The 22,506-nt window shown below is 40.3% G+C and overlaps 1 protein-coding gene across 1 annotated transcript in view; it reads right to left on the bottom strand.

Moving 5' to 3' along the window:
* PELI2 (pellino E3 ubiquitin protein ligase family member 2) overlaps positions 1–22,506 on the bottom strand; it is a 184,336-nt gene that overhangs the window by 123,796 nt on the left and 38,034 nt on the right. Inside the window, exon 2 of the mRNA XM_035260598.3 lies at positions 46–175. Within this exon, the coding sequence (XP_035116489.1) occupies positions 46–175 (130 nt within the window). The remainder of the gene's footprint in view (positions 1–45; positions 176–22,506) is intronic.

Below are 22,506 nucleotides of genomic sequence, written 5' to 3'. Positions count from 1 at the left end.
ATCACTGTTTATCCGCACCCTCCCAACCTGGCCAGACCCACCTACCTTGGACGCCTGGGGCGTGGAAATCACATGGACTGTGCTGGGTTTGACGCCATTCGCCTTGGGCCTCTTGTAGAGGGCAAATCTACTTTTCCTCCGTCCTCTATCGCCATTGGGTAAAGCACCATTGTACCTAGAAATGGAGGAAAGAGTTAATCTGCAGATTTTTCAAGTTTTAAACATAAAAGTTAGAGGGAATAAGGGAAAAGACAGGAATGGTCATAAAGAAATTGCCCACTAAACACGCCACAAAAGGAAAGGGCTGCAACACAGACTCTGGCTGTAATGAAATTCACATCACCTCCAGGAACTTAATTCAAGAGTGATGTACAAGTAATTATTGGTTTCCTATTTTATAAAGTCAGACTCTTCAAATCTTTTTGGAAAGAGGCAGAGTATAAATAAGCAAATGAGTATTCTGCAGAGGCCATATTAGGGCTGGCTCAATTCAACTAGCACCATCCTAATAGACCCCAGAGATACACTTGAGAAATATTTTTAAATGAACTAGTTAGAAAATAGCACACTAATTAAACTGCATCTCTCATTTTCAAACCAAGTTAATGTTATCTGCAGGATCTTTATTTGTAAGACAACCAATTTAGTTACTTGCTTTCTTAAAAGTTCTGAATCCTCCACATTCATTCCCATTTCTGCTTGAACCCTACACTGTCAGATTAGCAAAAAACAGCTTGCAGAAATTAAATGTTTTTTGTTAGCAAAAATTAGCTTGCAAAACATATACACGAGTTTTAGCCCACAAATTGTCAAATAACTTAAAAGTTATATGGAAAACATATAATATCCTTAAGCAGATTTCCTGCATTTGGCTAATACCAATGCTTAAAAGAAATTGAGGAGCACCATTAGAATTTCAATTTTCAATTGTATTTTCTAACTCTGGATTAATTGGCACCTGTATGTTCTCAATGACGGCCCACATTGCTACATTAACACAGCTATTCTCTGCTTCCACCTTGGTAGAAGCTCTTTTCAAAAAACTAAAAGGAGGAACATTTAAAATTTGTACAGATATGTACGATTGCTCCAAGGCTCCCCAAGAACACCAAGGTTAGGAGACAGCAGGTCTGGTGGTTTGTTCCTGTCCACAGACTCCTGGGCCTTCTCCGCTTTTCCAACTGCATCCAGGAGGGAGTGGCTGGAGGAAGCAGGGACATGAAGCCCACTGGGGAAGAGAAGTTGGAACGAAGGGGTTTTGTGTGTTTGTTTCACCAGTCAAGTCATAGCTACAATCTGACAATGGTTTTAAATTATCACTGTAAATTATTTCCACTGTCTTTTTAATGTTTCCATTTCCTGCACAAATGAATGTCAGCTGTATAAAAGTGTCTCTAGAATAAAAAGATGATTTATTTCAAGTCTTATTCCTCTTTCTCAGGCAAGATCAGAATCATGTACATAATTTTCTTAAACATATTTGTGATAAATACTATAAAGTATCCATGAGTCAACAACCATTACAAACCCACTTTGTTTTAATACATTTCCATGTCACTTAAATAAAGATGAACATTCTATATTAAGGGAAGCATCTGTGAACCAATTAAAGTTAGGACTGTAAACAACTTAGAGGAACATTTCCACTACTGTGACCTACACACAATTAGTACAAGATCTGGCAAGGCTTGCTACGCCCTTCACTTCTACCCAGCTCTATGTGTATGGCAGGCACACCTGACAGCAATAATGTGACTGAAAATGAACCCGTATGGTAGATGCACCTTAATGTGTTCAGAGTTTCAAGCTAAGGTATCTGAGAGTGGCCAAACCAGAGAGTTATTCCTTATCTATGAGGAACACTTGAGTGCCCATCCAGTCCTGTGGAATGCAGGCTCTACAGGATATCAAGGCCTTTTGTTTTGGATTAAGTGAAGGCTGGCAAGTGGTAGTTGTGAGGGAGAGGGTGATAAGTGAAAATGCTATGTCAATGCATGCCTTTTATATGCAGTTGTGGTTCTCCTGCTCAACCCACCACCACTGGACTCTCTCCCCTGTATATAAGCCACCAACAAAACCCCACGTCTCATCTGCTAGCTCTAGGTCCCTTCTTCAGCCTCTTGAATCTGCTAACATCTCCACTGGAGTTGACAGGGGTCTGGCACAACTCTGCACTGCATCTTTCTTGTCTTAACTATAGACTCCAGGTCAACAGGTCTTAGCCTCATAAGAGTACAGCAGACGCTTGTTTGGCTATCTGAACACAACTATACTCCCTTCTCTCGGGTCTATTCCTTAACTCCAAAAGGTGAACCCCAGCATCATGTCTGAATGAAATGGCCATGCCAACATCTTCCCCACCACCCTGGGGCTGACTGGCCAGAGGCTGACATCTGGCCCAACCTTTCCAATGACATTCTAATTTTGGAAAATAAAAAATTGGGACAGAGAGAGAGTCATCCATTCTCAGCTGCTGGCTAGAGCTGTAACTGCTGTGGGGATGTCACAAAGTGTTATATGGCTGAAAAAGCAGACAAAGTGAAGAAAGAAGCAGATGAAGAGACAAGCATCAAAAAGAAATGGAAAGAGGATCCTTAAAGGTTTCTATTGGCCCAGATGTACTCCGGCTCTTCCTGACAAAATTCCTTTAGCTTTGGCTAACTTAATTTGATTTCTGCTACTAACAACCCAGAAGCCATGTGTAGTATGAAGGGAGGAAAAGAAAACAAAAGTGTCAACCTTAACACATGCAGAAACATTTTAATTTAAATTGCCTAAGCACAGAGGCACCGATATTGCAGGTTAAGCAAATAATAGGCCAGTCTACTTACAGACTGCCTACTTACTTAATACATCTAGATGAAAAATCCTATTGGAAATAATTAAAGTAGCAGTGGAAAAACCAGTGTCACCATGAGACAAGTTTCTGATTAGGTTAAGCTACATGGTCATTCATTCAATATGTATAATGCAAAGTATTAGAGCTACAATGATGAATATCAGCTTCCCTGCCTTCACAGGGCTCTATTCTCAGAAGGAGAGAAAGGCACAGTAACAAATATGATAAATATACATGTAACAAGATGCACTTACAGCACAAAGCACATGAGAGGACACATTAGAGAAGCCTTCATGGTGGAAGCACTGTTTGAACTGTGGAAATCTTGGCAGTCATGACGGCTTACACCTGTAATCCCAGCACTTTAGGAGGCCAAGGTGAGTGGATCACTTGAGCCCAGGAGTTCAAGACCAGCCTGAGCAACATGTTGAAACCCCTCTCCACAAAAATACAAAAATTATTCTGGCATGGTGGCATACATCTGCAATCATGGCTACTCGGGCAGCTGAGGTGGGAAGATCACTTGAGCCAGCAAAGTGGACACTGCAGTTAGCCAAGATCATACACCACTGCACTCCAGCCTGGGTGAGAGAGCAAGACTGACAAAAAAGAAAAGAAAAAGAAAGAAATCTAGGAAGTTTAAATGGAACGTGAAGGGCTGTTACAATGTGCAAGGCAAGGAGGACTACAGGCAGTTCAGCATTGTGGAGAGTATGAAGTTCAGATGGAGACAGCAGTGGGAAAGAAGGGTAAAAGGTAGGCAGGAGCCGAATTTTAACGGCCTGATTGTATTAGTCCATTTTCACACTGCTATAAAGAACTACCTGTGAAGAAAAGAGATTTAATTGACTCACCGTTCCACAACCTTAACAGGAATCACAACTGGGAGACCTCAGGAAACTTGCAATCATGGCAGAAGGCAAAGGGGAAAGAAGCACCTTCTTCTCATGGCAGCAGGAGAGAGCTCAAGAAGGGAAAAGTGCCACACACTTTTAAACCATCAGATCTTGTGAGAACTCATTCATTATCATGAGAACAGCAAGGAGGAAATCCGCACACCCCCATCCAATCACCTCCTACCAGGCCCTTCCTCTGATACATGGGAATTACAATTTAAGATGAGATTTGGGTGGGGACATGGAGCTAAACCCTATCACTGGTACTCCCTAAGGGCTATGGCTTTTTACCCTAAAGCGAATGAAAAGTCTGGTAAGATTTAAGCAAATGGCTAACATGATTGGAAATATAAAGTAATCACATACAGTGGCAAAGTGCAGGAGGAAATGGAAGGGATTAGAGGCAAGACCAGACCAGATTAGAGGCAAGATGATCAGATAGCAGAACCACCATAGTCATGGGGAGCTATATGCAGTGGGTTGAATGGCGACCTTAAAAAGACATGTCCAAGGCCAGGGTCAGTGGCTCATGCCTGTAATCTGGCACTTTGGGAGGCCAAGATAGGTAGATCACTTCAGGTCAGGAGTTCAAGACCGGCCTGGCCAACATGGTGAAACCCCATTTCTACTGAAAATACAAAAAATTAGCTGGGCATGGTGGCGTGTCCTAGCTACCAGGGAGACAGGGGCAGAAGAATGGCTTGAATCTGGGGGCAGAGGTTGCAGTGACCCAAGATCGTGCCATTGCGCTCCAGCTGGGTGACTGAGCGAGACTCTGTCTAAAACAACAACAACAATAATAACAAAGGTATGTCCGTGTCCTAGAACCTGTGAATGTGACCTTTTGGAAAACGGGTGTTTGCAGATGTAATTAAGTCCAGGATCTCGAGATGCCATCATCCTGGATTACTGACAGGTCCTAAATCAAATGGCAAGTGATTTTGTAAGAGATACACAGGGATAGAGAGGAAACAACCATATGAAGATGGAAGCAGAGACGGGTGATCCAACTACAAGCCAAGGAACATTTGGAGCCCCAGCAGCTCCAACATTTGGAGCTGGAAGCAGCAAGGAAAGATTCTCCCCTTAAGAGCCTTCAGGGGCAGCAGGGCCCTGCAGACACCTTGATTTCAGACTGTGGCCTCTAGAACTGTAAGAGAATAAACATCTGTTGTCATTACCAAGTTTGTGGTAATCTGTGATGCCACCCACAGGAAACTATAAAAGCCTAAACCAAAGCAACGATGGTGGAGATGAACTGAAGGATTAGAGACCAATTTAAAGTTGTTTTCAATACGAAATGAACATCAGAATCACGTGGGAAATTTTACAAAAATATGAACACCTAAAACCCAAGAGATTCTGGTTCAATAAGCCTGGGATGAGGCTCCAGGTCTGCATTTTTACAAAGCTCCCCAAGTGATACTTACACAAAGCTCCCCAAGTGACGCAGCCACAGGTAAGAACCCTGGTTTTAAAGACAAAATTCACAGTAACTGGTAACCTGTTTCAATGCACAGGATTAGGGACAGATCAAGGGAACATCATACAGCCTTCTGGTCTGGCCAGAGTGATAGCATTGTTACAAACAGGAATAGAAATTACAGGGACATCCAGGGCAGGCATGGAGGAAGCAACTGAAGTTAGGTCTGGAGCTCCAGAGACATTATAACCCTGGGGCCTTCGCCATGCAGCAGTAAAGTTGTGAGAATAAATGAGGCTACTCAAGAACAAGGTGCAGAATAAGGAGGCAAGGAAGGCAGGGACAGAGTCTGGGAAATGAACTATTTAAGGAAACAGCCCCTTCTTTGTCACAGGCAAAAGAACCAGGACCAGGAGAAAGTTATATCGCCAAAGACCAAAGAATTTCAATAGCATTTAATCAGGTAAGAGGTCAGTTAAGAGAAAGAAAATGCACAACCATGATTTGGAAAAGAATGAGTCACTGGTGACCTCACCCATCTTCAAAACAAAGCAAAAACAAGCAAATATCTCCAACCCTAAGCTTCACTATGAGCCTCTACTCTAATTTCCATTTTCTCCTCACAAAGCCAAGAATCTCGAAAAGTATCCACATCATCGTTATGCTTCCAATACTTGCTGGCTTTTCAGTCCACTATTTCAATCTTTGTCCCCAGATCCAAAAGTACATTTAATCATTCATCATACACCCAACACACCATCCAACCTCCCCTCCTTAAAGTCTCCCAGCAGCTCTTCTATCAAGGAACCCAGTGTGATAGATTAAAAGGGCTTCTTCTCTCACTAAGAGGTGGACTAATTCCCTTCTCCCTAAATCTGGGCTGGCTCTAGTGGCTTTCTTACCAAGAAGATGCAGAGGAAGTGATGTTCTGAGACTTCCAAAGGCCAGTGTGAAAAGCCAACTACCCTGGGACCACCATGCTGGGAAGGCCACATGTAGGCACTCTGGTCAGCAGTCCCAGCAGAGTCCACCCTTCCAGCCACCCTGCTAAGGCAGCAGACCTGACCCACAGAACTGTGCATTAAGTAACATGTTTTAAGCCACTAAGTTTGGGGTAGCTGGTTATACAGTAATAGGTTCCTGAAACAGGAAGACCCAAACCCTTCCAACAGTCATATCTCTCCCTGTTTCACTAACTCTGTGTTGGTCCCCAATCTATTTTTTTTTTTTTTTGAGACAGAGTCTCTTCTGTCACCCAGGTTGAAATGCAGTGGCACAATTGTGGCTCACTAAAACCTCCATCTCCCAAGTTCAAGTGATTCTCACGCCTCAGCCTCCTGAGTAACAGGGATTACAGACATGCACCACCACACCCAACTATTTTGGGTATTTTTAATAGAGACAGGGTTTTGCCATGTTGGCCAGGCTAGTTTTGAACTCCTGACCTCAAGTGATGTGCCCACCTCAGCCTCTAAAAGTGATACGATTACAGGTATGCACCACTGTGCCCGGCTGGTCCCCAATCTATTTTAAGTGGAGCACTGTCCCCTCCTCTTGAAAACTATCACCAAATCTTCCCTGCCCATTCCCACCCCCCATCTGCCTCCTAGGGACTGTGAGTTCTAAAAAAGTGAGGCCTTCTATATCTTTGGCACCTAGCACAGTGTACCAGGGAAACATGGTAGGCACTGAAAACCTACAAGCTGGCTGGCTGATGAAAGGACCATTATCTTAGTGTGTTTTGTGCTGCTGTAACAGAATACCTGAGACTGGGTAATTTATAAAGAATAGAGATTTCTTCCTTACAGTTCTGGAGACTGGGAAGTCCAAGATCAGGGCGCCTGCATCTGGAGTGGCCTGCTTGGCCTCCACCAATGTTTCATCCCATGGTGGAAATGGAAGGGCAAGAGAGCATGTGTGCGAGAGAGAGCAAGAAAATGAACTCATCCTTTTATCAGGAACCCACTCCTGAAATAATGGCATTAATCCATTTACAAGGGTGGAGTCCTCATGACCTAATCGCCTCTTATAGGCCCTGCCTCTCAACACTGTTGCACTGGGGATTAAGTTTCCAACACATGATCTTTGGGGGCACATTCAAATCATACCAACCATCTTTCATATAGAATAGATTCCAGACATAAAGACGAAATTCTGCTTACAAAGACACAAAGTTACCATTCCGTGAAAGAAGGTCAGAATGTTCCCTGGTGTGGCAAGCTTTTCAGTCAGTAAGTTTGTAGAAACAAAATGTCTAAGTGCTGTTGACACACCTGTTTCAGCTGCTGCAACAGGGGTATTTCAATTCAAACCCAGAAGACCCATTCAGGCTTAACTCTCTTTTTTATTCTGAAGACTTAAGAACTTTTATTTAATAAATGTGTGATGAAAATTTAACTCTTCATATATTCAGAACAAATAGTTGGTCTTTATAGTAAAGGTATTTGAAGGGTGCAGAGAGTAATGAAAATGCCGTGTAAGAAACTTTACCAAGTAATAAAGGGTTTCTTTGATTTATAGTTTAGAGTTCACATATTAATGCGAATCAATAACATTTGCTGTATACTTACTATGTGCCAAGAAACTCTGTGAAGGAGACATTATTACTCCTAGTGGGCAGATAAAAGGCTCAGAATGGCTGCAACACACATGAACTTACACAGTTAGGAAAGGTCAGGCAGTAAAAAGCTGCATCGGTTTTGTCCAAACTTCACACTCTTTCCAGTAGACAACACTGACGGTTCTTAAATTCAAAACATTTATTGGCATACGACACAAAGATGGAGTCTTAAAAAGATACCTGCCACCCAAAAATGTATTTGTCAACAAGAATTTTCTATGGAAAACCAGAGCAAGAAGGGGGGGGGGGTGCTAGGTGCTCCTAGTCACATTTTGGAGACATCACAGTTTATCCTAACTAACCTGAACTCTTACAGCAACATCCACATGGGATGGAAAAGATGTGGACTCCAGAAGGGGAGGTTACATTAGCATCACATGATCATACTCTGGAGGTGGTCAGTTTTTCATTATTGGCTGAAGGCTCTGCCTTCCTTCCAAAGCAACTGCTCTGTCACTTGCACCAACAAATCACAAGCAACTCCTATAATCAAAGTAGACTGTACCCTGCAGATGAACAGGATGCGACACTAGAGACAGACTCAAAGGCAGGGCACACAGTCTCTGATAAACCCCTGGGATGTGGCACCAGTCTTGAGGTAGCTCACACTAATTCACTGTATAAATGCACTATTCCAACCGTGTTTAAGAAAATGCCCATATGCCAGTAAGTGCCTGACATTGGTTTCATGAAATTATAGTCCCAACCCCTTTTACATTCAACCTATCATATACGCATGAACTTCCCCTGGCCCAGTGGATTATAAAGCCTAGAAACGCAACAATGTTTATTTCTCTATGCTTAGGAAATGCTGCATATGGGAGGAGGCAGAGCAAGATGGCAGAATAAAAGGCTCCAGCCACTGTTCCCCTCACAAGGACATCAAGTTAACAACTATCTACACAGAAAAAACACCTTCATGAGAACCAAAAATCAGGCGAGCACTCACAGTACTTGGTTTTAACTTCATGATCACTGAAAGAGGCTCTGGCAGAGACAGAAGAAACAGTCCTGAGCTGCCAATGCCACCCCATCCGCACCCCACACAGCAGCAGCAGCCTTGTGCTATGTACTTCTCTGGGACCTGAGGAGGGAGAGCACAGTAATGGTGAGGCACTGAACTCAGTGCTGTTCTGTTAGATCAGAAAGGAAAACCGGAGCAAACTCAGGTGATGCCCATCCATGGAGGGAGCATTTAAACCAGCTCTGGCCAATCACCCATCCCAGTGGTCTGAAGTTGTGTCCCCGCAAACCTCACCTCCAAGGGATACAGTGCTCTGTGTCTCCATGTAAACTCGAAAGGCAGCTGAGGCCAGAAGGACTGCAACTCTTAGCTGAGTCCTAGTGATGAACTAGGCGCGGAGATAGTGGGCTTGGCAGAGGGGAGGAGAACACATGACATACTTAGACACCAGCTGGAACGGCCAAGGAAGTGCTGCCATCACCCCTCCCCTAACCCCAGGCTGAACAGCTTGTGGCTCCAGAAAAGACCCTTTCCTTCTGCCCGAATGAAGAGAGGAGAGGCAAGAGTGGGGAGGACTTTGTCTTGCATCTTGGAAACCAGCTGAGCCACAGCACGACAGGCACCAGTCAGTCCTTAGGCCCTATTCCCAGCCCAGCCACAGGGGGGTAGAGCACCAAGCAGGATCCTGGGGTCCCTGATTCTAGGACTTGACTCCTGGATGGCATTTCTTGACCTTTCCTGGACCAGAGGGGAGCCCACTGTCCTGAGGGTGAGTACAGGCCAGGCAGCATTCACAACAAGCCGACTTAAGAGACTCTAGGCTGTAAGGGAACATTGGCAGTAGCCTGGCAGTACTCCTCATGGCCTAAGGTGGCAGTGGCTACAGAGTGAGTCTTCTCTGCCTTTGGAAACGGGCAGGAAGAACTGCATCTTCCAGTTTGAGGGCCAACTCAGCCAAAATAAAACAGAACACTGGGTAGACCTCTAAAGTTTTTTACTCTAGTCCCTGACTTCAGGGCGGCACTTTCAGACCCACCCAGGGCCTGGGGGATGCCACTGCTCAAAGGGAAGGACACAGGTCCGGCTGGCTTTGCCACCTACTGATTATAGAGCCCCAGAGCCTTGAGTGAACATAGGCAGTAGCCAGGGAATAGTTACAGCAGGCCTTGGGCTAGACCCAATGCTGCGCTGGCTTCAGGTCTGACCCGGTGCAGTCACAGTGGTGGTGGCCACAGGGGTGCTTGTGTCACTCCATCCCCAGTTTTAGGTGGCTCAGAACAGAGAATGAGACTCTGTATGTCTGGAGAAAGTATGGGAAGAGAACAAGACTCTCTGCCTGGCAATCCAGAGAACTGACTCTGGATTCAGTATCACCGTGAGTCTCCAAGAACCACAGCATTACTGGGCTTTAGGTGCCCCTAAAACTGACAGAGCTTAGATCACAACACCTAAGCCCTTTCCAATATCTAGCAAGCCATTCCAAAAAGGAGGGCTACGAATAAGCCCAGAAGGTGAAGACTACAATAGGTACCTAAGTCTCGAATGCCTAGACACCAAAGAATATCTGCTAGCATTAACACCACCCGGGAAAACATGACCTGAACATAAACTAAATAAGGCACCAGGTACCAAACTTAGAGAAACAAATATATGTGACCTTTCACACAGAGAATTCAGAATAGCTGTTTTTGAGGAAACCCAAAGAAATTCAAGATGACACAGAAAAGAATTCCAAATTCTACCAGATATATTTAACAAAGAGACTTAAATCATCAAAAAGAATCTAGCAGAAATTCTGGAGCTGAAAAAGTACAATTGGCGTACTGAAGAATGCATCGGGGTCCTTTAATAGCAGAATGGATCAAGCAGAAAAATCTGTGAGCCTAAAGACAGGCTATTTGAAAATACACAGAGGAGGCAAAAGAAAAAAGAATAAAAAACAAAGAAGCATGCCTACAAGATCTTGGAAACAGCCTCAAGGGGAGAATCTAAGAGTTACTGGTCTTAAAAAGAAGCTACAGAGAGAGACAGGAATAGAAAGTTTATTCAAAGGGATAGTAACAGAGAACTTCCCAAATTTAAGGAAAGATATCAATATCCAACTACAAGAAGATTACAGAATGCCAAGCAGATTTAACCCAAAGAAGAGTACCTCAAGGTATTTAACATCAAACTCCCAAAGGTAAAGAACAAAGACAGAATCCTAAAAGCAGCAAAATAATAATAATAATAATAAATAATAATAATCACATACAATGGAGCTCCAATACGTCTGGCAACAGACTTTTCAGTGGAAACCTTAGAGGCCAGAAGAGAGTAGCATGACATAGATAAAGCACTGAAGGAAAACACTTTTACCCTGGAATAGTATATTCAGCATTAAAAAAAAAAATCTTCAAACATGAAGAATAAAGACTTTCCTAGACAAACAAAAGCTGAGAAATTTCATCAATACCAGATCCCTCCTACAAGAAATGCTAAAGGAAGTACTTCAATCAGAAACAAAAGAACATTAATGAGCAACAGATAATCACCTGAAGGTTCAAAACTCACAACTAACAGTAAGTACACAGAAAAACACAGAATATTGTAACACTGTAACTATGGTGTGTAAACTACTCTTATCCTAAGTAGATGAACCAATCAAGAATAGTAACTACAGCAACGTTTCAAGAAAGTACAGTAAGATATGAACAGAACAAAACGTTAAAAAGTGGCCGGGGGGGTGGCAAAGTTAAAGCATAGCATTTTCCTTAGTTTTATTTTTGTTTGTTTATGCAAATAGTGTTAAGTTGTTACTGGGTTAAAATAAGGGGATACAAGACAGTATTTGCAAGCTTCATGTTATCCTCAAATGGAAAAACGTAGAATGGATACCCAAAAATTAAAAAGAAACTAAATCATACCACAAGAGAAAATCACCTTCACTAGAGGAAAACAAGAAGAAAGAAGAGAAGACCATGTAACAACCACAAAACAAATAACAAATGGTAGAAGTCCTTAATAATAATGGGAGTTTAGTCTATTTACATTTAATGTAAAGACCCATTGATTTGTTGCCTACAAGAAACACACTTCACCTATAAAGACACATATAGACTGAAAATAAAGGAATGGAAAAAGATATTCCATGCCAATGGAAACCAAAAAAGAGCAGGAGTTGCTATACTTGGACAAAATAGATTTCAAGAAAGAAACTATTAGAAGAGACAGAGAAAGTCACTATATAATTATAAAGGGGGCCAACTCAGCAAGAGGATATAGCAATTTTAAATTGGAGCAGCCAGATATATCAAGAAAATAATATTAGAGCTAAAGAGAGAGACAGGCCCCAATGCAATGATAACTGGAGACTTCACACCCCACTTTCAATAGTAAACAGAACTTCCAAACAGAAAATCAACAAAGAAACATTGCACTTCATCTGAACTACAGAAAAAAAAATAGATCTATAGATATTTACAAAATATTTCATCCAAGAGCTGCAGAATGCACATTCTTTTCCTCAGCACATGAATCATTCTCAAGCACAGACAACATTATATAGTCTGTCCAAGCTCATATTAAGTTACATATGAACTTGAAGACAGGCAACTTGAAAACAAGTGTTAAACAAGTCTTAAAAAATTTAAAAAAATGAAATATGAAGCATCTTCTCTGATCACAATGGAATAAAACAAGAAATTAATAACAAGAGAAATTTTGGAAACTGTGAGAATACATGTAAACTAAAAAATATGATACTGAATGGCCAGTGGGTCCATGAAGAACTTAAAAAGGAAACTAAAAAGTTTTTTGAAACAAATGATGATGGAAACACAACATACCAAAACCTATCAGATACAGCAAAGTAGTACTAACAGGGAAGTTTACATAGCTGTTAAGTGCCTACATCAAAAGAGGAAAAATTCAAATGCACAATCTAATGATGCATGTTAAAGAACTAGAAAAGCAAAAGCAAGTCAAACCCAAAATCAGTAGAAGAAATAATAAAGATCAGAACATAAAACTGAAATGAAAGAAACAAGACATCAATGAAACAAAAACTTGTCTTTTTAAAAAAAAAAAAAAAAAAAAAAACAAAATTGACAAATCTTTAGCCACATCAACTATGAGAAAAGAGACAAGGCCCAAATAAATAAAATCAGGAAAGAAAAAGAAGACATTACCACTGATACTACTGCAGAAACCCAAAGGATCATCAGTGGCTCCTATGAGCAACTATATGCCAATAAATTAGAAAATCTAGAAGAAATGGAAAATTTCCTAGATACACACAACCTAGAAAGATTGAACCAGGAAGAAATCCAAAACCTGAACAGCCCCAAAACAACTAAGATTGAAGAAGTAATAAGAAGTCTCCCAGTAAAGAAAAGCCAAGAACCTGGTGACTTCACTGCTGAATTATACCAAGCATTTAAAGAAGAACTAATACCAATCCTACTCAAACTATTCCAAAAAATAGAGGAAGGAATACTTTTTAAACTTATTCTATGAGGCCAATATTACAAAGACATGTCAAAAAAAGAAAACTACAGGTCAATATCTCTGCTGAATATTGATGCAAAAATCCACAAAAAATACTGCCAAACCTAATTCAATAATACATTAGAAAGATCATTAATCATGACCCAGTGGGATTTATTCCTAGGATGCAAGGATGGTTCAACATAAACAAATCAATCGATGTGATACACTGTACCAACACAATGAAGGATAAGAACCATATGATCACTTCAATTAATGCTTAAAAAGCATTTGATAAAATTCAACATCCCTTCATAATAAAAGCACTCAAAAAACTAGGTATAGAAGTAACACACCTCAACACAATAAAAGCCATATACAACAGACCCACAGCTAGTATCAAACTGAATGGGGAAAAGCTGAAAGCCTTTCCTCGAAGATCTGGAACACAACAAGGATGCCTACTGTCGCCACCATGACTCAGCATAGTATTGGAGGTCCTAACTAGAGCAATCAGACAAGATATAAAGGGCATCCAAACTGGAAAGGCAGAAGTCAAATTATCCTTGTTTGCAGATGATATAATCTTATATTTGGAAAAATTTAAAAACTCTACAAGAAAACTGTTAGAATTGATCAACAAATTCAGTAAAGTTGCAGAATACAAAATCAACATACAAAAGTCAGTAGTATTTCTATATGCCAATGCTGAACAATGTGAAAAAGAAATTTAAAAGTAATCCCATTTACAATAGCCACAAATAAAATAAAATACCTAGGAATTAACCATTGAAGTAAAAGATCACTATAATGAAAACTATAAAACACTGAAGAGGACACCAAAAAATGAAAACACATTCCATGTTCATGGATTGGAAAAATCAATATTGTTAAAATGTCCATATTACCCAAAGCAATCTACAGATTCAATGAAATCCCTATCGAAATACCAGTAACATCCTTCACAGACACAGAAAAAAAATTCCTAAAATGTATATGGAACCAAAAAAGACCCACAATAGCCAAAGCTATCCTAAGCAAAAAGAACAAAACTGGAGGAATCACATTAACGACTTAAAATTATGCTAAAGAACTACAGTAACCAAAACAGCATGGTACTGGCATAAAAATAGACACATAAACCAATGGCACAGAATAGAGAACCCAGAAACAAATCCACACCCCTACAGTGAGACATTTTTGACAGTGAACTCATTTTTGACAAAGGTGCCAAGAACATACATGATGGAAAAGTCTCTTCAATAAACAGTGCTGGGAAAACTGGATATCCACATGCAGAAGAATGAACTAGATCAGTATCTCTCACCATATACAAAAATCAAAATGTATTAGACTTAAATCTAAGATCTCAAACTATAAAATTACTATAAGCAAATACTTGGGAGAATCTCCAGGACACCAGCCTGGTCAAAAATTCCCTGAACAACCATTTGTCACAACAAGTTAAAAAGTTTCTGCACAGCAAAGAATACCATCAATAAAGAGAAATTCCACAGAATGGGAGCGAATATTTTAAAACACCCATTTGACAGGGGATTAATAACCAGAATATATAAGGAGCTCACACAACTTTATAGAAAAAAAATAATCAAATCATGGGCTAAAGATTTAAACAGACATTTCTCAAAGGAAAACATCTAAATGACAAACAGGTGTTCAACATAACTGATCATCAGAGAAATACAAATAAAAACAGCAATGAGATATCATCTCACCCCAGTTCAAACGGTTTTTATCCAAAAGACACACAATAATAAATGCGAGCAAGGACATGGAGAAAAGGGAACCCTTGTATACTGTTGGTGGGAATGTAAATTAGTACAACCACTGAAAGAACAGTTTGGAGGGTCCTCAAAAAAACTAAAAACTGAGCTACCATATGACTTGGCAATCTCACTGCTAGGTATATACCAAAAAGACAGCGTGTATGCATGTTTACAAGTCTTGCATTTCACTGAAACTTCAGTCAGTCTGAAGAAGCACACCTTTGTCATCCATGACTATGATTAAGACAGACCTTGTATAAGTAGGGAGTCCTGATGTTGCAAGTCTTGATAATGCAAAAGTCTTGAGTGGATTTATTAATTGTTCTTTATTCACATGAAAAATAACCAGAGTTTAATATAGTTTAATTCTAATAAGCATATCATTTGCGCCAAACATAATGTAAGTCATTATTTTGGCACTGGTGAAAATACAAAGAAGAGTAAGTTTTGCATCTTGTAAAAAAAAAAAAAAAAAAAAGAAAGGAAATCTGTGTATCAAAGAGATAGATGCACTCTTGTTTGTTGCAGCACTGTTTACAGAAGCTAAGATTTGGAAGCAACCTAAGTACCCATCAACAGATGAATGGATAAAGAAAATGTGGTGCATATATGCAATGGAGTACTATGCAGCCATAAAAGGAAATAAGATCCAGTTATTTGCAACAACACAGATGGAACTGAAGGTTATTACGTTAAGTGAAATGAGCCAGCCACAGAAAAACAAACATCACATGTTCTCACTTATTTGTGGGATCTAAAAATCAAAACAATTGAACTCATTAACAGAGAGAGTAGAGAGATGGTTACCAGTGGCTGGGAAGGCTGACGGGAAGGTGGGGATAGTTAATAGATCTTTAAAAAATAGAATAAGACCTACTATTTGGTGGTGCAATAAGGTAGCTGCAGCCAATAATAACTTAGTTGGACATTTTAAAATAACTTACATTTTAAAATAACTTGATTGGATTATAACTCAAAGGATAAATGCTTGAGGAAATGGATACCCCATTCTCCATGATATGCTTATTTCATATTGTATGCCTGTATCAAAACATCTCCTGTACCCCTAAATATATACACCTACTATGTACCCATCAAAAAATTTTTTAAAGGAAATAAAGAAACAAAACCCAGAAATATTGCATATGGGAGAGTCTTATAAAGTATGTAGACTTTGATCTCCATCCAGATAATTAATATGGCAGTACCATAACAGACTTTCTCTTTAGAGATAACCTGCAGCAGCTCTGTAAACATATTCATTGAGAATATACTCCCTGGCTTGGCCTTACAATAGATTCAAGTCCCCATTTCTAGTTGGAAATGGTCTTTGCTCTAAGTAGCTGCTTAAGATCTAATTGAAAAAAACACAAATGTATTCATTCAAAATGCATCAAGTGATATATGCATGAGGCACATTAGTCCCAGGGCTGGATGTTAAGGTGCTTAGGAAACAAAAGGACATCCTGTCTTTTGACAGACTCAGCCAGGTAGGCAAGACAGTCAAAGGGTAACAAATATGAAAGACCTGGCCAGGTACAGTGGCTCATGCCTGTAATCCCAGCACTTTGAGAGGCTGAGGTGGGCAGATCAAGAGATCAAGACCATCTTGGCCAACAGGGTGAAACCCCATCTCTACTAAAAATACAAAAATTAGCTAGGCATGGTGGCACATGCCTGTAGTCCCAGCTACTCAGGAAGCTAAGGCAGGAGAATCACATGAACCCAGGAGGCAGAGGTTGCAGTGAGCCGAGATTACACTACTGCACTCCAGTTTGGTGACACAGCAAGACTCTATCTCAAAAATCAAAACAAAACAAAAAACAACAATGACGACAACAAAAAAGAGATATGAAAGACCCCTGACAAATGCTAATGAAAGTGACTTAGAATGCACAACAGGAACGAAAGAAAGAAATGAGAGCAGAACAGTAAGCTTTGTATTGGGATGCTGCCTTGTGTCTTTGAAGGGTTATATCCTGGCATGTCTTACACATGTGATTCTTGTCATGGAACCTTAATATCTGTCTTCTATACCAGACCCATGTGACAACGTAAGTTCATCTTCCATTACTTTACACATCGGTACTAAATGTTGAGAGGTTTTTTATTTCTTTGCATACTCCCCTTCACCTCTACAGGGCACCTTAAGAAAGGAAGAGATGTCCAATAAAGTCCTTTGTAGGGGCATGGATGAACCTGGAAACCATCATTCTCAGCAAACTGACACAAGAACAGAAAATGAAACACTGCATGTTCTCACTCATAGGTGGGTGTTGAACAATGAGAACACATGGACACAGGGAGGGGAGCATCACACACTGGGGTCTGTTGGGAGGAAATAGGGGAGGGACAGCGGAGGGTGGGTAGTTGGGGAGAGAGAACATGGTGAAAAATGTCAGATATAGGTGATGGGATGAAGGCAGCAAATCACACTGACACGTGTGTACCTATGCAACTATCTTGCATGTTCTTCACATGTACCCCAAAACCTAAAATGCAATTAAAAGTAAATTAAAAATTTTTTAATTTTTAAAGAAGAATATTAAAAAAAAAAGTCACCATACTTGTGTGAAAATAATGGCAGTGATCTACAGATCATGAGAGAAGGATTCCAGCTCTAGCTCTTTTCCTAGCTGATGCTGTGAAATTACCTAAATCCTAACTAAGATGGGCCTCAGTTTCCTCAGCTACACAGATAGTAACACAAAGTTACAAATTCAGTTTAAAAGATTCCCAAAATTCTTTCAAACATTTCAGTTCAGCAAGGCTACAGTAGGCATCTCATCCAACTAAAATACGGCTGTCACTGAGAAGTTAACTACTGGCTTTGATGTGTTGTTGCAGTTTACAGAAGGCCCCCAAATCTTTACAGCAATTGAGATGTGGCAGTTAACTTTCAGGTAACCTTTTTCTTATCTTGACATTCTCTAGCTTCCTCATGCCAAAATACTTCCTAAGGCTATTAAAAACTTCTTAATATCAGAAACACACACCATACCCCTGTTCATTAAATTTTAACCTGTTTTTTCTGCATTTATACCCCCACACACCATCATTCATCACCCCCCGCCCCGCCCTCACCCCAAGTAAAGGACCTGGTGTGAAGGGAAGAGGAGGACTGTGTCTTGGCTCTACCTCCAACACCAAATGTGTCCCTTAACTTTTCTGAGTCTGTTTCCTCCCTCATAAACTAGAAAAGCCTAACACCATACGGGTTGGGTTCTGTGACAGTGTGGAGTGGGGAGGTAAGGGCAGAGCTAACTAGCTTACAGGAAGCCTCAAATGACTCCCGACCCCAGCCTCATTAGTACCACACTTATATGGATCCCTAGGCAAGCGCTCTGTTCCTTTCTGCATTTATTCAATCCCTATTGATTGTTGAAGGTCAAACTGCCCTACTTCTTCCTTCAACTAGGCCACATCCAAAAAGAACATGCAAAGCAAATCCAGTCTACCTAAAAAATCGAAGAAATTGCTTATGAAAAGACCTGTATTACTGGTCGGGCGTGGTGGCTCACGCCTATAATCCCAACACTTTGGGATGCTGAGGTGAGTGGATCACAAGGTCGAGAGATCAAGGCTATCCTAGTCAACACGGTAAAACCCCATCTCTACTAAGAATACAAAAAAAACCCACAAAATTAGCTGGGCATGGTGGTGCCTGCCTGTAGTCCCAGCTACTTGGGAGGCTGAGACAGGAGAACTGCCTGAGCCTGGGAGGTGGAGGTGGAGGTGAGCTGAGATTGCACCATTGCACTCCAGCCTGGGTAATAAGAGCGAAACTCCATCTCAAAAATTAAAAAAAAGGACTACATTATCTAATATTTAGCTGTTTGTTGCCTTTTTGAAGTCTTTCTCCTCACCTTTTTCTCCTCAACTAGATGGTATCACCTGAATCATACAAGATGTTTTTATTGTACTGAATCTGGCTTCTGAGCATTGCTGGAAGGTCAACAGCAGAGTACTTTTCACTGACCACTTGAAGGTGGGCAAAGTACTGGGAACCAGGAAGGTTATTTATGTTAAAGACTGTTTCTTGTATGCTGCTATTGGCTCTAACAATCCAAAATATTGCCACTTAAGTATATATTAATAGAATATTAGTGCTTTATATCAAAGAATTTTTTTACCCTATGGGTAAAAATTATATTTTAAGAACTGCCCTGCAATAATTTTTGACTGCCAAAAGAAGAGAAAATCTCACACCAAGAGAAAAAAAGTGTAGATCAGTATAGTACATATTTGTACAATGCAAGAACCACCATGTAAAGACTTGTCATTACATCTTATTCCTGAGTGAGGGCCATTTTACTCCATACTTTACATATTTTACCAATTAATAATTTTGGAATTAGGCCATGTGACTTGCTTTGGTGTGAAATGTGCTTGGCAGTTGGGATTATACTCTGGCATCTCTGCCATGGCCACAGGAAGAACATGACCAACTAGCCTGCCATGCCAAGGAGAATGAGAGACACTTGGAGAAAACCCAGACCACATCGACAGAGCAGGGGCAAAACCACTCCACCACAGACTAAAACAGTGCCTCCTCAACTAGCCCACAGATACATGAGAACAAACAATTGTTTTAAGTCACTGAGTTTTGGGATGATTTGTTACATAGCATCACATGGCAATAATTAGCTGATACTCTGTGTTCCAAATGCAAATTAACTTAAGCAGCTTCCTCTGTACCTAAAGACTGTGAGCTAAATACACATAAAATACCAAATATATACCATCTGAAAGTTTTATATATAAAGAATACTCTTTCAGAAAGAAGTCTGAAATCAGGGATAACTTCAAATGTCTCCCTTTTAAAATCAGTTATAAGAAAATCATCTTTTTTAAGATGCATACATACTAAAGAAAAGACACATGGTAATATTAAATTGTATTTCTTATTTTTCTTTCCAGTAAATTACTATGTCTATTAAAATCTTTGGTCCTTCAAACAAGCCCAAACACGTGTGCACACAAAGATCTTAATCTGCAATAAAAATCTATTTTAGATACAAAAGAATCAGGACAAATTACTAATTATTTGACTCTTTTAAATCTGTTTATATACAACTTCTACTATAGTAAGAAGCCTCTTTTTTTTTTTTTTTTTTTTTTTAAATTGAGATGCAGTTTTCGCTCTTGTTACCCAGGCTGGAGTGCAATGGCATGATCTCAGCTCACCACAACCTCCGCCTCCTGGGTTCAGGCAATTCTCCTGCCTCAGCCTCCTGAGTAGCTGGGATTACAGGCACGCACCACCATGCCCAGCTAATTTTTTGTATTTTTAGTAGAGATGGAATTTCACCATGTTGACCAGGATGGTCTTGATCCCCTGACCTGGTGATCCACCCGCCTTGGCCTCCCAAAGTGCTGGGATTACAGGTGTGAGCCACTGCGCCCAGCCGCCTCTTAAAAAATAATCTTGGCCAGGTGTGGTGGCTCACACCTGTAGTTCCAGCATACTGGGAGGTCAAGGCAGGTGGGCAGCTTGAGCCCAGGAGTTCAAGACCAGCCTGGGCAATATGGTGAAACCAAATATCAAAAATAAATAAATAAATAAATAAAATATAAAAATTAGCCAGGTGTGGTGGCATGCACTTGTAGTCCCAGCTACTTGGGAGGCTGAGGTGAGAGGAGCACTTGAGCCCGGGAGGTCAAGGCTGCAGTAAGCCAAGATCATACCACTGCACTTCAGCCTAGGTGACACAGTGAGACTCTGTCTTGAAAAATAAAATTAAATTAAAATAACAGGCATGCACTTGTAGTCCCAGCTACTTGGGAGGCTGAGGTGAGAGGAGCACTCGAGCCCGGGAGGTCAAGGCTGCAGTAAGCCAAGATCATACCACTGCACTTCAGCCTAGGTGACACAGTGAGACTCTGTCTTGAAAAATAAAATAAAATTAAAATAACAATCTTGGCCGGGCACGGCAGCTCACACCCGTAATCCCAGCACTCTGAGAGGCCAAGGCATGCGAATCACCTGAGGTCAGGAGTTCAAGACCAGCCTGGCCAACACCATGAAACCCTGTCTCTACTAAAAATACAAAAATTAGCCAGGCATGGTGACGCACATCTGCAATCCCTACTTGGGAGGCGACTGAGGCAAGAGAATCACTTGAACCTGGGAAGCAGAGGTTGCAGTGAGCTGAGATTGCACCACAGCACTACAGCCTGGGCAACAGAGTGAGACTATATCTCAAAATAAAATAAAATAAGAATCTCAAAGGCTACCTATAAAGGAAGCAGTAACATAGTAACATTGGCCCTATCATTTGATGTTTCAAATAAAAAAACTTGATGGTACACAGAAGTTTGATTATTTTCCAGTAAGTATGAAAGCCAGAAACTGAAAATAGCATTGAAATCTCCTCTGTATCATAACTATTCCTAACTACCAAAATAATTACTTCCAATCTCTTTTCCCGTTTTTTTTTTTTTTTAACATTTCATGGCATGCCTTTCTTACTACTCCTAAGAATCACACTAATATATATTTAAACGTTTTTAGCATGTTTAGAGAATTCTTAGAAATTCCTGGAAATATAGACATGCCAGACCAAGCAAATCCAACTTTGAACATTAAAGGACAATGTCCAAAACAACTTACTTACTAAGGAGATATTTAATTGCTATTGTACAAAAAAGCAATTCTCAAGATGATAATTTTTACATATTATTTTGGCTTTGTTCAGTTACCCCTGACAGAATTTTTTTGGGGGGGAGTGATTTTATATAAAACAAACACTTTTTAATGAGCTACAATGCAGAAAGCCATTCAGTTTTACATAGTGTATATTGCTGCTACATGGATTCATCCCCTTCATATGACTTTTTTTCTAAAGAAGATTCTTCTATTTCTATAATATCTACATCTAACTAATAGGTGAACCATGAGATTAGAAAATATTAGAAATAAAATGTATACAAAATCAAGCTTATTTCAAGAAATGGAAGCACTCTCTAGAGCTGCATTTTCTAACTGCCAAGTAGTAAGTGAATCAGGTCAATTACTCAAAAGTGCCTCTGAGCCTCTCAGTAGTAAATGATGTTTGCCACAACTAACTCTCCAGTGCTACAAAAGTATATTACCTAGAAGTTAATTTTAGTTTGACACATTAACCCACTGGCTGCAAAGAGGGAAGCCCTTCATACTCACCATGAAAATACATGAATACACAAACTTGGCAATGATCACAAATAGCGTATTTCACATGGATGCTAGGAGTCAGCCCATAACTATGTACATAATCTGAATACAGGGAATATGTTCTCAAAATTTAAGGAATCAAAACACATCAGCAGTTTTCCCCAAAAATCTCCCAGTTTATAAATTCTTGAAATATAAGAAGATTCTTGGGAAACGTGCAGCCTTATCCAGAGGCGCAGTTTTGAGAGCTACACAACCTTACAGGTATATGGATTCATTGTATAGATCTGTATTGTCCAACATAGTAGCCACTAGCCATATGCAGCCATTTAAATTTTCATTTGAATTAGTTGAAGT

Source organism: Callithrix jacchus, chromosome 8 (assembly GCF_049354715.1).
Source record: "Callithrix jacchus isolate 240 chromosome 8, calJac240_pri, whole genome shotgun sequence".
Classification (NCBI taxonomy): domain Eukaryota; kingdom Metazoa; phylum Chordata; class Mammalia; order Primates; family Cebidae; genus Callithrix; species Callithrix jacchus.
Note: the sequence above shows the minus strand (reverse complement) of the source record. Positions and strands in the feature narration are given on the sequence as shown.